We start from the raw sequence: 15000 nt of genomic DNA on the forward strand, positions 1-15000 counted from the left end.
TGGAGATGTCAGAGAAGAGAGATAGGGTGGGGGGAGAGGAAGAGGAAAGGGGGTCGATGGTTTAAGTGACTCCCAGCCCCTCCTCCTGTAACAACACATTGTATGCCAGAACGCCAGGCCTTTGATTGTGTTGCAGTGCTTTGAATCCTCCCTTCAATTGGGGGTACTTCAAGTGGCTTCATAATAACGATAATAAAAAAAAGCAGCACTTAGTGGTTTATGGTTTGCAGTTGCATTCAGCTTTTATCGCTGCGGCTTATATCAAACCCTGTGTGTCATTATTAAAAAGGAAACCGTCTCTTTGGTCATGCAAATGTCGTCAGCTGCTTTTTCTTGTGTTTCAGAGGCTACTTTCATTTGTTTTTCTTCCATTGTTTTGGCAAGCATACACAGGAGGGGTTTGGATTGAGCAAACGACAAGCTCTGGTCAATGATGTAGTTTGTTGTGCGCTCAAAGCACGTGTTCAGCAGACAGGGTGGCCATGACTAATTCCCAAAATCGTTTCTCCTCTCCTCAATTGCAGTGGGGCAGCCCGACGGTGTGTCCGTGGTGCAGAGCGAAGACGCCCCGGAGACCATGGACTCTGCCGTCACCAAGGACGAGACGGCTCCCCACGCCAATGGGGAGAAGGCCGACAACGAGCCGGCCGACGCCCAGGACATCTCCATCGTGGAAGAGAAGGTGTGTGAGGAGAAGCAGCAGGAGGAGGCCAACGAAGTAGGTTTCAAGAAGATCTTCCGCTTCGTGGGCTTCAAGTTCACCCTGAAGAAGGACAAGAATGAGGAGAAGGATCCGGTCAAACTACTGAAGGTCAAGGAGAAGGACGGAGACGCCGTCGAGGACGACGCGGCAGAGAAGGTCGCCGAAGAGCCGGCCGAGGCGACGACCGTGACCGAGGAGAAGGAGGAGGAGGCGAAGGCGGCCCCGCCGGCAGGGGATGACGCCGAGGACACGGACAAGACTGAGGTTCCGGCAGAGGGTGCTGCCGCCGATGCCGTGGATGAAACCTCCAAGGAGGAAGCAGTCGAGAAGGAGAGCAACCCGCCATCTCAGGAGGCCACTCAGTCTTCCTTCAGGAAGCTCCTATCAGGAGGCCTCTTCTCCAACTTGCGGAAGAAAGCTAGCATTAAGAAAACCAAAGAGGAGGAGGAGAAGGAGAAGGAGACCACCGCAGAGGAGGAGATCAAGGAGGGCGACGAGACGGCTGAGGCGCAGAAAGAGGAAGGAGAGGAGGCCAAAGTGGAGGCAGAGACCAAGGAGGAGACACCAGCAACGACTACTGAGGAGGCCAAACCAGAACCCACCGCCGAGGCGGAGGGCAACGATGAAACCCCAGCTCCTGCAGAAGATAACGCAGAGGAGGAGAAGCCAGAGGCTGCGGAAGAAGAGAAGCTTACTACAGAGACGGAACTGCTCTCATCCCAGGAGAAGGTCAAGACCCATGGAAGCCCGCTGAAGAAGCTGTTCAATGGCGCCGGCCTGAAGAAGCTCTCCACCAAGAAGAACAAAAGTAAGAAAGAGGCTGAGGCGAAACTCACCGAGTCCACGGAGCAGGCAGCCGAGCTCCAGACCTCCACTGAGTCTGAAGAGGCTCCGAAGGCCGAGAGCGGGCCCTCATCTCCAGAGGATTCTGGGGAGCACGCCGTAGATGGAGAGGCCAGCACGATCGAGTCCAGCCAGGAGACCGAGGGAGAAGTCACCTCGGATGGGGAGAAGAAGAAGGAAGGCATCCTTCCCTGGTCTTCCTTCAAAAAACTGGTGACCCCCAAGAAGCGAGTGAAGAAGTCTTCGGAGAGTGACGAGGATGCCGCAGCAGAGAAGGTGGCCAAGTCGGCCACTCTGTCCTCCACTGAAAGCGCAGTGTTTGAAGAAAAGGCTAACGAGGAAGAGCCCAAGGAGGAAGTGGCGACGGAGGAGGAACCAAAGACCGAAACCACAGAGAAACTTGTGAGCAGCACCGAAGAACCCAAAAAGAAGATGGACACCTCCGTCTCCTGGGAGGCTCTAATGTGCATGGGTGGGCCCAAGAAGAGGACGAGGAAGACCTCTGACTCGGACGAGGAAGATGAGACCAAGTTGGAAGAGGAGCCAACCCCGGCCGTAGCAGAGGAAGAGCAGGAGGCTAAAGTGGAAGAGTCCCCCATCGTCACCTCCACAGAGACGGAGCCAGAGGAGGAGGTGCTACCAGTCGATGCAGCAAACCAGACGGAAAAAGAGTCTGCATGGGACACACTGAAACGCTTTGTCTTCGCAAAGAATAAGCCCAAACTGGAAGAGAAGGCAGAGGACTCCCCCGAGCAGGGTAACTCCGATGGCGAAGTGCAGAAAGAGGAGTCGTCGTTCTCTCTGAGAAAGCTGTTCCCTGGACGCAAGAAGAAGAAGGCTGACCAACAAGCCTCCGGCGAAGGAGGTTCCGGCGAGGAGGACTCTGACACACCTGCTGTTGTACCTCTCTCAGAGTACGACACCGAGCAAACCGAGACCAAACAGGAGGAAATGTCAGAGCCAGCCATCACTCAGGCCCAAGCCTCTGTTGAGGAAAGGGCTCCCTCCTGGATCGCAGCCATCGTCGAAGACGGTGACGGCAAACACGACCAGCTGAGTGACATCCCAGAAGAGGCCGACAACGCCGCCACACCGAAATCCGCAGACACCACCATTGAAGAAGAAGACGAGGAACACCCGTCATTGCCTCCCACCACTAGGGCAACCCCACAAAGACGTATGTCCCTCGCTGAGGAAAAGCCTTTCGTCCCGGCCGTATCCATTGTCACCACGCCCGTTCCTACGGGCCCCGCGTCAGAGGTTGCAGAGATGGTTCTGGAGGCTGCGGTGGAACAGATCAGTGTGGCTCCTTGCCAGACATCGGTGACTGTTGAAGAATTACCAGTGGAGGAAGTCAGTGTTGGTACCGAGGAGGAAATTGAGAATGAGCATGCTGAATTGAAGAACAATACCATTCTGGAGCCACACAACATTGAGGAGGCCATGGCCATTTGCACCGGTCTGGGAACCAAGGATATCGCGAAAGTGGCTGTGGAGAAGCCAGTGACGTCTACTAGTGAGTGCTTGACTGTGATCAGCGACTCGTTGTGCACAGAGGTTGCTCTGGAGGAGATGCCAGCTGACATCGAGGTGGCAGTAGCAACAGAAGATTCCATCTCTGAGGCACAAGTGCAGCAAGTTGAAGCTACCGAGCTCGAGTCTTCCATTGAGTTCCTTTCTGACATCCCGGAAGTTGAACTCGCCACCAAGTGCGAGGAGCCAGAGACCGAGCAGACCGCATTGATTGCATGTCGTCCAGAACCGTCTGAGATCGTCAAGGCCGGGGAGCTTGACGAAGACACCCCTGAGGTTGTGAACCTGATGGCACCCACCATGGAGACAAACGTCTCCATGGAGATTGTAGAGATCACCCATCCAGCTGTGGAAATTAAGGAAGAAGTGGTGGAGTTGGATCAGTTTGTGGCCGTCGGAGAGAACACACCGGTACAAGAGGTTGTTCAAGTGGTAACCCAACAGAGTATCACTATTGAAAACACCAGCACCGAAAACATCATTGTGGAGTATTCTCCTTGCGTGGACCTAGAAGAAGTGGAGATTAAAGCAGATTTGGAGGTTTCAGATGAAGAAATTATTGAAGAAGTATTGGTCAAGGAAGCTGACACACCGGTCCAAGCTGTTCTTGGAGTCACCATGTTGGAGACCTGTAACAACTTATCTGAAGAAGACGGACAGGAGACGGAGGCACATGTCATTGAGGAGCAAAGCATCGTCATTGCCCGAGTTGTCATTGAGACTGCCATGGACCAGGTTTTGGAGGCTCAGACCGAAGCCCCAAAGCCTGCTACTCCCCCCCCCACTGAGGAGGAAAGCTCCACACCAGTCCAGGCCTTGCTTTCAACCGAAGAGGCCATTGAAGAGAACACAGAGAAGCCCATCATCACTGAACCCCCCGTCGCACTCATCTGCACCGCACCAAAAGTCAGCATAACACAGTCACCCATGGTGCTGTGCTCGGCCATCCAGGTCACCAACGTTGTGTCTGTCGAAGAAGCAGAGAGCCTCGATGGACCTGCAGGGATTGAACAAGAGCCCACCGCCGAACTCCAGCAAGCCATGGAAGTGAACACAACCGCAAGTGAGGAGCTCATTGAAGAAGTGGTTGAATTGGAGTCTGAAATTCTGCCGGCCGAAGAGCCCAAAGAGGCCAAGAACGAAGAAAGCAAAGAGGAAGTGGAAGCCACGCCTTGCCCCGCGGTCCACATGCCAGTGATGGTGGTGCTGCAGTCGGCGACGGTGGTGGAGGACACGCCCTTAGAGGAAGAAGCAGTGGAAGAGTTTGGCAACAACGGGCCAGCTCTGGTCCAAAACCAAGATGCAGAACCTAAATGCGAGGAGGCCGTGGGCGCCGCTTTGCCGACGTTGCCGGAGGAGCCACAGACACCAGCGGTCTCCACAGAGGTGACCGCCCCCGACCAGGAGGTCCCAGCATCAGCAGCCGACACCAAGGAAGAGGAAGAGAGGGCGGTGGCAGCTGAGAGGTGTGCAGAGGTGATGGCCCAGGTGAATGAGGTGATCGAGGAAGCTGTGAAGGAGATTGAACCCATCTCTTCAGAGATCACAGCTGCGTCGTGAGCAGGTGAGACCCCAGACTTACACATGCAATTTATATGTCATTGATATCATGTGGTATAATGAAGGAGCTTCATTATAGGCATTCTTCGTTTTCTTCTTTAATTGTAACTTTTTTAGTTTTTCGGTTCAGAGGACCCGAAATACCGATGCTAAAGTGATAAAACAGTATAACTTCCAAAATCCCTTTTCAATCTGTTAGACAATCTGCTCATGACGGCTTTTTTTCAAACATCAATGGGTCCACGTTTTATTAGGGAGCAGGGAACGGGATTAACTCACCGGGCAAATGAAAAAGCTTTTGTTCTGGCTACTTGGAGCCAGGGGACCTTTGATATCAAAGCAGGAATGCCGCGGTTGACCCCTGCTTTGTAGACCGGGGGTCTCAGGAAAGTGGTGTGTGGGTGTGGGTGTGTGTGTAGGGGGGGGGGGGGGGGGGAGGGGTTGGGTGGGGGGCCCAGATGAACTTGTGCTGAAAGACTGATAATTATGCTTTCTCTACCTCCATTCGCTGTCAATCAGACGCTCAGTATACAACAAGGGAGGCATGTCCCCGATCCTTATTGACTATCTGTCAAATAACCCATCAAGAGTTGTAGTGTAGAATAGTCGTATGTAATACACTGTTCTATACTGTCAACTATCATTTGGAAAAAAATCATACCTAATTGTTTTATTATATTATCCATATGCTTAATGCAAAAAAATACTCATTATCTATATCTGTTAATTACTAATAATAAAGATTGGAGGGGCTTTGTTTCAGTTTAAAATGCAGACCAGTATCTCTGCGACATACTGGTAATAATATAAAACGGCTTGTAACAAATATGTTTCATATCAATGCACTGATGCATCATTTATATCCAATCCATAAACCACAGCAGACAGGATGCTATGGATTACCATTGAAAATTAACTGTAAAACAACCACCTGTATCTCTTAACAATAATGTCTGACAATGTTGTTGTTTCTGTTTGCCTCCATTCCAGGAACAGCTGCGAGATGCCTGGGAGACCACAGCTCTGCACCAGAAGTGGGTGACGAGAGAGAGAGAGAGAGAGAGAGAGAGAGAGAGAGAGAGAGAGAGAGAGAGAGAGAGAGAGAGAGAGAGAGAGAGAGAGAGAGAGAGAGAGAGAGAGAGAGAGAGAGAGAGAGAGAGAGAGAGAGAGAGAGAGAGAGAGATGGGAAGAGAGAGAGAGATAGGATTAGAGAAATAGGGGGATAGAGAAAGAGGGGGAGTGAGAGAGAAAGGGAGAGAGAGAGGAAAAGAGAGAGGCTGCTCAGGACTCGACTGGGCCCCGCCCCACCCTGCCCAACACACACCCCCATCACCACCAACACCTTTCTCCACCTCCACCCACCTCCTCAGCCACAGGGTTGTCTTTGAAAAACAACATCTCATGTCTGCGGCGCCCCTAGCAGTACCACCAGTAGTAACACCACCAGTATCACCGGGGCAATGGGCTGCGAACACACACATGCACAAACACACAATCACACATCTATTCACATTCTTGGAGCCCATAGCATCTGGCATGTTTTCAATGTGATGTGCATTGCACTGTATGCGCACACATGCCGTTGTATGGGTGTATTTGTGAGAATGAAACCGTGCTTGTAGTTAAAGAGTTGGAGGATTATTATCTTGTATATTGTATTTATATCTTTAAGTATTCTCATTTGAACCAGGTTTTGGTTTTCCGTGTTGTTTTTCTTGTGTGTAATATTTTTGACGTGACATATTTTTCCATTGATTCATTGACATTCAAAATGATTACCCATTTAGTATAAGTAAGGAAACAATCGCAACCATTTTGAGCAACAATTAGTATGAATACCAATATAAGACTATTAAAGTGTATTTTTTGGGGGATGCCAAAAATTGTCATTGTATTAGTCCGTCTTTAAGAAACATTTAAGATTTGTGTATAGCTTAACACTAAATAAAGGTACATATGATTTTACTGACAGTGGCTCATATATCATAGAAAGTAAAACGCACTACGTTTGACTAATGTTCTACTGTATTTGTAAATCTCCCCATTGCCAAAATGCTCACTATCACTGCCTGATTATCTGTACAAAAAAATAGCTAAATTATGTGTGAAAATATGCCTTTGAGTGTCATTTAAAGGTAACAAAGCCACTAAATGTTTTTCATTATGCTAAGAGAAAAACAGCAATGCTTTACGGCACACTTAAACCAATTAACGACACTGAACTAGTTCTAATCATGGACCTATTAAAGAGGTTCTAATAGGTGTGCATGTGACAGAAACGCATGTCATCTGAGTCCCGTGAGTTAGTAGCGCTGAAGTTAAGACAATGTTCAGATGGAGGTGTGAGTGCGCCCTCTGGTGCCTACTGCGAGTACTACACAATCCATGGATATGTGTTTTCAAATTTATGCGTCAAAAATAATATTTTTCTGACCAATAATCGCCACATTTAATATCAACTGTACATCCATTTCGTTTAATGAAACACCCTAGTTCCCTCATCGAACATGCTTTCATTGAATCATTGAATATGTGTGGAAGAGTGTGGAGGCAGCCATTGAACATTTGACGTTGTGGGGTCGTGGGAATGTTTGCTGCATCGGAGTAGGGGCCCAATCTTAAACAGCCAAACCAAATATCCCAATCCCCCCCCCCCCCCCCCCTAAAGATTATTTTAGTCGTGTCTGACCAAATGTACCACAAACGAGTCCCCTCCGTGATCCGTTTGTGACGTCAAAACGGCAGCTAGCGCGCCATATCTCGACAGAACATGAGTTAATTTAAAACCAATAACTTCAAATATCTTTCTATGGATGCCACGGAATCCATAGTCGCTTCGTGTAAAAAAAAACACTAATCATAAAAAAGAGCCTAAGTGACAAAACATGAGAAGAATAGTTCCGCTCCTAGCCCTCACGCTTTCGGTTGCGGCCCTCCCAGACGTTTTGTAACACTGTTAACTGTGAACCCGGCGCCATTTTGTACAGATTGTATACCTGTGTACCTAAAGAGTCATGTTATAACAAATAACCATTCACATTTAGCATAATATACATGTAGCATGGTCTTAATTGTGTTTTATATTTTCTAAGCTGTTAATAGTAAAGATGCAGAAACCTGTCTATATTCCATTCCAAATAAAGCTAGTCATAAATGTCTTGTTTCAATGTGTCTGTTTTCCCTTTGAATAAAACATAATTGAAGATAAAATCCATTAAGGCCGACAGTAGAACTAATGGAAAACATTTTTGGAGAATCAATCAACATTGTTTAGTGATAATGATGAATCCGTCTGTCTGAAACTAGAACTCACATTTGAAAGACGACAATCCTTTATGTATATAAAAAAAAGCACAGTTTTTATTGTTCATAGTAAGACAATTTGTTAACACAGAAAATGACTCGCGTTCCTGAGAACCTTATTTATCACAGTAGTCACAGGAGTATCAAGTAGGCCTATCACGGGCGGCAGGGGCCCCCCGAAGTTTGACCTGAAACGTTGCTGTTTGGAAACACTTCGAGAAACTAAAAAACAAAATAAATCGTCCTCATCAGGCCTACGTAACAAAAAGCTCAGACTCAGATGAGAGATCGCTTGGGTTATAAGACTGATGTGGTTGAACACTAAGCTCCGGTAACTATGGAAGGGTGCGTGATGCGTCTTTCTGAATGATCAGTAGTATAGCATTCTCACAATAAGAGCTTAGAGTGGGAAGAGAATAACACCCCCTCAAAAAACGAGACTTGGTGGTGAAACAGGGGATTACAAAAGCCGCTCCCCGCCAAAGACGAACCAAGTAACTGTATTGATATCAGCCCTTCCTTGCGTCCATTACAAGGGGGACGGTGGCGCCCACTAGCGGCCACATGGGTAACAACAAGGACGCTCTCCTGTGTACCAATTAACGGGAGGCCTTTCAGCCGCAAAGAAACATATTTGATATGAGTAGCCTATACATAAAATAAAACGTGTTCAAACCAGAAAAGCAATACATTTGGAAAAAACACTAAATAAACATGGAAGGGCTTTCCTGTATTACTAATAAATGTCTGAATTGTTATACAAATAGCGGGGCTTTCATTTGTGCTGTTTTGCAACACGCACACATAACGGTAATAATGATGTTTGTCTGCGCATCTCGAAGCATTGCTGAATGTGTTTGGAGGTACATTTCTTTTTCACATTGCTGAGAGTGTAAAATATATTTCCCAACTTGCACGAATCAGTAGTATGTCAAAGCGTTCCCTGACCCTTCTGCATGACTTCTCTGTACACACTCAGGACAGGCAGGCGGTCTCTTCGTTATATTTATATTTAGCAGGAGATTAGTCAACGATATGGCACTGGTGAAAACGCAAACAACGTAAAATGATTATGCATCATACAGTGAAACACTAGTCAATATTGTACACCTCTGCATTAGCCCGTTTCACACCGTTGTTAAAAGCAGTTTATAAATGCATCCACATATTGCGTGATGCGTGTGCTCTGTGTAATGTTAACAGGTTCCAAATTCATTTTAGATATAACTTTGACTTTGCACCAATTAAACACGGTTGAACGCAATTAAGGATTAGCGAATGGCCACAATATAATGAGCAGAACATAAACAAACAAAAAGAGAGTAAATAAATGTACACATTTTTGCATGGAAGCATCAGTGAAAATATTCAAGCAGTACAGTCAAAATGTTTGGGTTTCCTTCCATTGCAATGAATCTCAAAACCAATTCATCATGCCCGTCCCCAATACATTTATATTAACTATTTCAAATAATCTCCTCTACATAAAAACCTATTTGCCTACAGATATACAACTCTTGTAATATAACATTTTCTTTGTAAATACAAGACGGTATATAAAAATTAGAAAAGCACATTGAACTGAAACAAATGGGTTTTCCTCGACAACTTGTGACACGGTTAATTGAAATCCTGGACATTACGGCAAAAGACCAGCATCTCCCTTCTAGGTACGTTTGCGCATGTGTCAACATGTCAATGCAACCTTGTGATCCACGTGACGCATAATCAAACGGTGGTATTGTAAAAAAATAATAAACAAAAAATAAACAGTATCAAAGTGGCACAAATGTAAACATAATCATACAATACAATGTTTGCACCTAAAAAAAAACGAAAAAAAATAGCTTCAAGCTTCCTCGCGGTGCACTTCCATCGGGTGAAGATGTGCATTGTTGTGCTATCGTCAGCATCAACATCGGTCAAGGGCCGAAGGCATTTGGGCCCCTTCCTTGAAAAACGAAAAGAGGAAGATGCAAGTATTTCCCAGCATATGGCCGAGATTGAACTGGAACACATGTTGTGTAACTAGCTAGCCTGGTTACGGCTTCTCTGATGAGTAACCAGGCTCTCTTTGGCTCTTGAAGAAACTAGCTGAAAAGTGGGTAACTCTAACACAGGCGACCACCAATAGTGAGCCCTAGACTCGCTCCCTCTACCCCCGGGGCCCCTGGCTCAGCACCCTGCTTGCTGCGGCCCCCGGAACCGCCTACTTCTTCTTTCTTTTCCAGCCTGCCCCACATAGCTTAGCCCACAGCTAGTGGGTAAATCTGTTGATTTACAAAGGCAGATTCCCTCGCCTCTGTGATTTTTGTTTCTGACAAGAGACTTTATGTGTTAGGGTGAGAACATAACCATAGATTATCAGCTGCTAAGAAATTAATTTGAACGTTATGCGTTTCTGTCACCTACAGCAGAACCTAGAGTTTCCTGGATATTGTAGCGGGAATTCACTTTCTGATATCGAAATTATAGAGCAACTTCTAAACACAGCCCACATAACTCGACCGTCAGTTAGTTCCCTAATAACCACAATTGACCGGAAAAAAAAAAACGGAAATCTTTGGCACTATTCTACGAGGATCTCCTCAGTTTTTACGGGGGCCAGCGTCTTCCCGCCAGCGTTGGCTAAATCCGAGCCCTCCGCTCCGGGGAACTCCTCCCTGTGGAGCAGGCTGGCACCTGGGGAGCCCGCGCCCTGCAGACCCGCCAGCGCCCCCTGGCTGAAGCACAGGTGCTTGATCACCTCGTTGGGGCTGGAGAAGGTCGTCTCGCAAATGTTGCACTTGTAGGGCCGGGCCGAGCCCATGAACAGCGCCTCCATCTGGCTGCTGTCCTCGCCCGCGGCGCACAGCTCCATGCTCTGCCGGTCCACCATAGTGTACGTGTCGGCCCCCTGGTTCAGGCACACGTGGCGCGCCGCCTGGTTGGCGCGGCAGAAGCTCTTGCCGCAGGCGCTGCACTTGAAGGGCTTGCCCGTGTGGATGTACATGTGCTCGCGCCAGTGGCTCTTCTGGATGAACTTGCGGCCGCAGGTGGCGCACTCGTACTTGCGCCGCTTCACCTCGCGGTCCAGGTCGGCGCTCTCCAGGTTGTCGATGTCGGCGATGTCGGAGGGCGGCGGGGTGTCGGCCTGGGACTGGGACCCGGCTGCCCCCCAGCTGGAGGTGGACACCTCCGCCCGGGGCGAGTCCGAGTTGGCGCCGGACGCGTGCATCTGCTCGCCGTCGCTGAGGACCTCCAGCGCCCCGCCCGAGTGGCCCGTCCCCGAGTGGCCCGCCCCGCCCCGGCTTCCCCCCCTGGAGAGTTCCTCCGCCTCGGCCGCCGCGGCGTGCTCCGCGGCCTGCTCGGCGTGCGACAGGCCGTCGCTGGGCTCCGAGAGGGAGTACTGCAGGGCCTGGGTGTGCTGCAGCAGGTGCTCCCGCAGCAGGCTCCGCTGGTTGAAGCGGTAGCCGCACAGGTGGCAGGTGTAGTGCTTCCGGAAGGAGGCGCTGCGCTTCATGATGCTGGGCTTCACGTGCAGGATGGCGTTGACCGAGGACGACGTCTCCGCCGCCGCCGCCAGCGAGCCCCCCCTGTGCTGCTCCTCGGCCGGGGTCTGCATGCCGCTGGTGGAGGGCTCCGCCTGCGGGGGCGAGGAGGCCCGCTTGGGCGCCAGGGAGTTGGCGTAGGAGGGGAGGAGCGCCGGCGTGGACATGTTCCTCCGGTCGGCGCCCAGCGGCTCCAGGTCCATGGGAGAGGAGAGCTCGCGGCCGGCCGGCAGTCGGGCAGACAGCCCCGCCTGCTGGTCGGAGATCTGGATGCCGTAGAGCGACGTGGAGAGGGAGAGGTTGGACTCGGGGTGGGCGTACACCGACTGGCTGGCCTCCTGCAGCAGAGGGTAGGCGTGCAGGAACTTGACTCCCTGCTCCAGGCGCGCGGGGTCGATGAGCTGGGGCGCGAGCCGGCCCGTGTACATCAGGTTCAGGAGGTAGCTGAAGATGTCCGGCTGGATGTCCGCCGCCTTGAGGCGAACGCAGTCGCTGGAGGAGCAAACAGGACGTTACTTTGGCTACGGTGTCAAAGGCTACCTCTTCGAGTTCAGGCTTTAAATCAAAACTTTAACTTCTCGGTAATAGAACTTATAATCATGTGGTATCTTATTTTTTTCACATACATACATACATACATTACATACAGGTGTTATTACACTTGCGTAAGAGTTTCTCTTACGCACTTAAATAAAGTACTTCCATTGTGTAGCATCTTATGCTAGCATTCTTTTGTTGTATACAGGGATTGGGTTACCCTAGCAATCGGAAGTGCCTGGCACTTCCGATCGTGCCCTCTATGATCATCCCTACTGTACCAACAGCGATATATATTGTTGCTTCTCTTTCCTCTGACAAATGTACTTCTTGTAAGTGGCTTTGGACAAAAGCGTCTTCTAAATGCCCTAAATACAAATCTAATAACATTTCGACTTCCTACACCTTCCTTCTGGCCTACATAGAGAAAACTTGCCTCAAGACTAGAAACAACTTTAAAGTTGTAATGAACCATAACGCACACTAGAGCCTACACATTAATACTTGGCAGTGTCAGAGTGTATGATTCTAATTTTAATGAAATATTCCCAGCAGTCGAGGACTTAATGTTGATTTGGAATTACTTTGACTTAAAAAAAAAAACATGCAAAACATTGCGTCCCTTTTTATTTTTCTTCATGCGAGCTTAGCGTAGCATTGTGGCGGCGGTGGCAGGTGGCTGTGAGTGTACCTGTCCTGGTGAATGAAGAGTGTGCGGAAGTAGTTTGAGAAGGCGGCCAGCACGGCCTTGTGGGCTTTGAAGAACACATCGCCGATGGCCACGGTGCAGTCACACAGGAAGCCGAACTCCCTCTGAGCGTTGAGCTGCTGGAGGAGGATTAGACCATGGTTGGCCAACTCCATGCTTCAGCCTGCAAGAAGAGAAGCCACAAACCCACATGAACACACACGTATGAACACACACATATGAACACGTGTGTGTTAGTGCATGTTAGAGAGAGTGTGTGTGTGTGTGTGTGTGTGTGTGTTAGTTAGAGTGTGTGTGTGTGTTAGTTAGAGTGTGTGTGTGTGTGTGTGTGTGTGTGTGTGTGTGTGTGTGTGTGTGTGTGTGTGTGTGTATATGTGTATGTGTGCGTGCGTATGTGTGTGGCGCGCAAACAAATACCCACAAAACCCACCCCCACAGAGACAGAGACACACAGGCAGAGGCCAACGAGCAACAGTCAGTTTCCTGTCTGGGTGGGGGGGTGGGGGCGAGGAACCAGGGCATATTGTGACCACAAAGAAAAGGCAGTCGGCGCAGTGCAACGTCTTTCTAACCACACGCTTGTTTTCCACCCTCCACGCACACTCACACACTCACACGACACACGAGCCTCGAGACGGGCGTAAACATCCACACAACAATGTTTGTTTGCGTCCGAAAACAAAAGAGGAACTTACAACACGCCTAGCCGCGGTTCACAATCTTTCGCTGTGTTTTCTTTTTTTCAAAACGTACAGAAAAACAACCGGACGGTAAAAAACAAAAATACGGTTTTGGGTTCGGGATCTGGGAGGGAGGAGGACGTGGAAAACATTCCTCTGGTCGGTGGAACGACAACAACAGACCGGATAATCAATGAGCGACAGGGAGAGGTCAGGGACTTTCCTGTGCGGCCTTCCTGGGGCGTCGGCGGTGGCTGCCCCCCCCCCCCGCCCCAAGCCCCCCAGCCCCCCGCCCTGGACCGAGAACAGAGACCGGGGCTGTCCCCTCTGACTGCTCGCTCGTGACGACTTCCGGAAGAGTGCTCTCGCTCGCTCTCTCTCTCTCTCTCTCTCTCTCTCTCTCTCTCTCTCTCTCTCTCTCTCTCTCTCTCTCTCTCTCTCTCTCTCTCTCTCTCTCTCTCTCTCTCTCTCTCTCTCTCTCTCTCTCTCTCTCTCTCTCTCTCTCAACCCTGGGAGGCTAATCTCCAGGGAGACGGAAGGGGAAGGGGGGAGGGGGGGGAGAGAGGATGGGATGGTGGGGGGGCACGTTCAGAAATGGTGATCCATTCCAGTCCTGTGCATAAATAGTGCAGAGCAGCACTCACGAGCCCCTAAACTGAGCCAGACAGGGAAGATACGATGTGGCAAAATCTATTCCAGACAACCACTCTCACCTTTGACCCTTTGGGGTGTGTGGAGGGGGGGGGGTCTCCACAGTACGACCACTATGTGGGTCCTTCCAGCCAATCAGCTATGAATGAGTGAGTCAGGCATGGAGACAGGGATCAGGATGTGGGCGGGGCCTCCGCCAGCCTCCAGCCGTGAGGGAGTGGGAGTCGCCGTACGTTTGAGGTAAACACTCTTTATCGGTGAGGGGAGGGAAACCTGCCGAACGGCCGGTTCCAGCTCCGGGGGGGTTCCAGCAGGCTGCGCTGCTCGCTTTGAGTCCCTGCTGCCTTAGATGACTGTTTGTGACCCTAAAGGTCAGCGCTTGGGGGGGGGGGGGGGGGGGAGACTCCGGGCCATCACATGACCAGGGTTACGGGTGTCGGCACGCATTCCTTAGGCAGAGCCGGTTCCTTCTAAACCGGTGGTGGTGGAGACTTGAAAACTGCCTTGGGGGGGGGGTTATTATCCTCCTCCAACAGAGGACTTTCTCCCCCCCCCCCCCCACCCCACCCCGTCTCCACACAGGAACTTGTCCAACTCGGAGCACCCCTTTCGAACGTAGCACCCCTTTCGACCGTAGCACCCGTTTAATGCGGCCATAACAGCAGCAGGAAACAAGTGATGTATGAACCGGTTAAATGGTGATACTAAAGCTTGGCTTGTTCTCGTATTCTGACAGAAAGATGTCAGCTTAACGACGAGAACCTAGCAACTTTAGAAAGTGTTTCATGGCATGTGGTGCAATCACCACGTAGCGGTTCAGCCGTTCTCCAGAGCTACACACTGTTGTGAAAACAACAGCTTTCCAAACCGGGGTTGATTCGCTTAGCACATGAAACATAAAGGCCTGTTCATCTCTGATCCACCCGAGTTGTAAACAATGAATACGGGACC

At 50.0% G+C, this 15000-nt stretch overlaps 2 protein-coding genes across 3 annotated transcripts in view; one reads left to right on the plus strand and one right to left on the minus strand.

Moving 5' to 3' along the window:
• Positions 1–5840, plus strand: part of akap12b (A kinase (PRKA) anchor protein 12b) — a 9581-nt gene extending 3741 nt beyond the window's left edge. Inside the window, exons 2-3 of the mRNA XM_030344580.1 lie at positions 525–4643; positions 5630–5840. Of these exons, the coding sequence (XP_030200440.1) occupies positions 525–4639 (4115 nt within the window). The 3' untranslated portion in view covers positions 4640–4643; positions 5630–5840. The remainder of the gene's footprint in view (positions 1–524; positions 4644–5629) is intronic.
• A 2128-nt stretch (positions 5841–7968) lies between these two features.
• Positions 7969–15000, minus strand: part of zbtb2b (zinc finger and BTB domain containing 2b) — an 8189-nt gene continuing 1157 nt past the window's right edge. The window contains exons 1-3 of one of the 2 annotated variants that reach the window (XM_030344582.1): positions 13414–13797; positions 12701–12881; positions 7969–11964 (exon numbers count right to left, since the gene is read on the minus strand). In XM_030344582.1, coding sequence (XP_030200442.1) covers positions 10512–11964; positions 12701–12873 — 1626 coding nt within the window. In that variant the 5' untranslated portion in view covers positions 12874–12881; positions 13414–13797 and the 3' untranslated portion in view covers positions 7969–10511. Of the gene's footprint in view, positions 11965–12700; positions 12882–13413; positions 13798–15000 lie in introns of those variants that run through there. The other variant, XM_030344581.1, reaches the window with a different exon arrangement.

Source organism: Gadus morhua, chromosome 21, assembly GCF_902167405.1.
Source record: "Gadus morhua chromosome 21, gadMor3.0, whole genome shotgun sequence".
Classification (NCBI taxonomy): Eukaryota; Metazoa; Chordata; class Actinopteri; order Gadiformes; family Gadidae; genus Gadus; species Gadus morhua.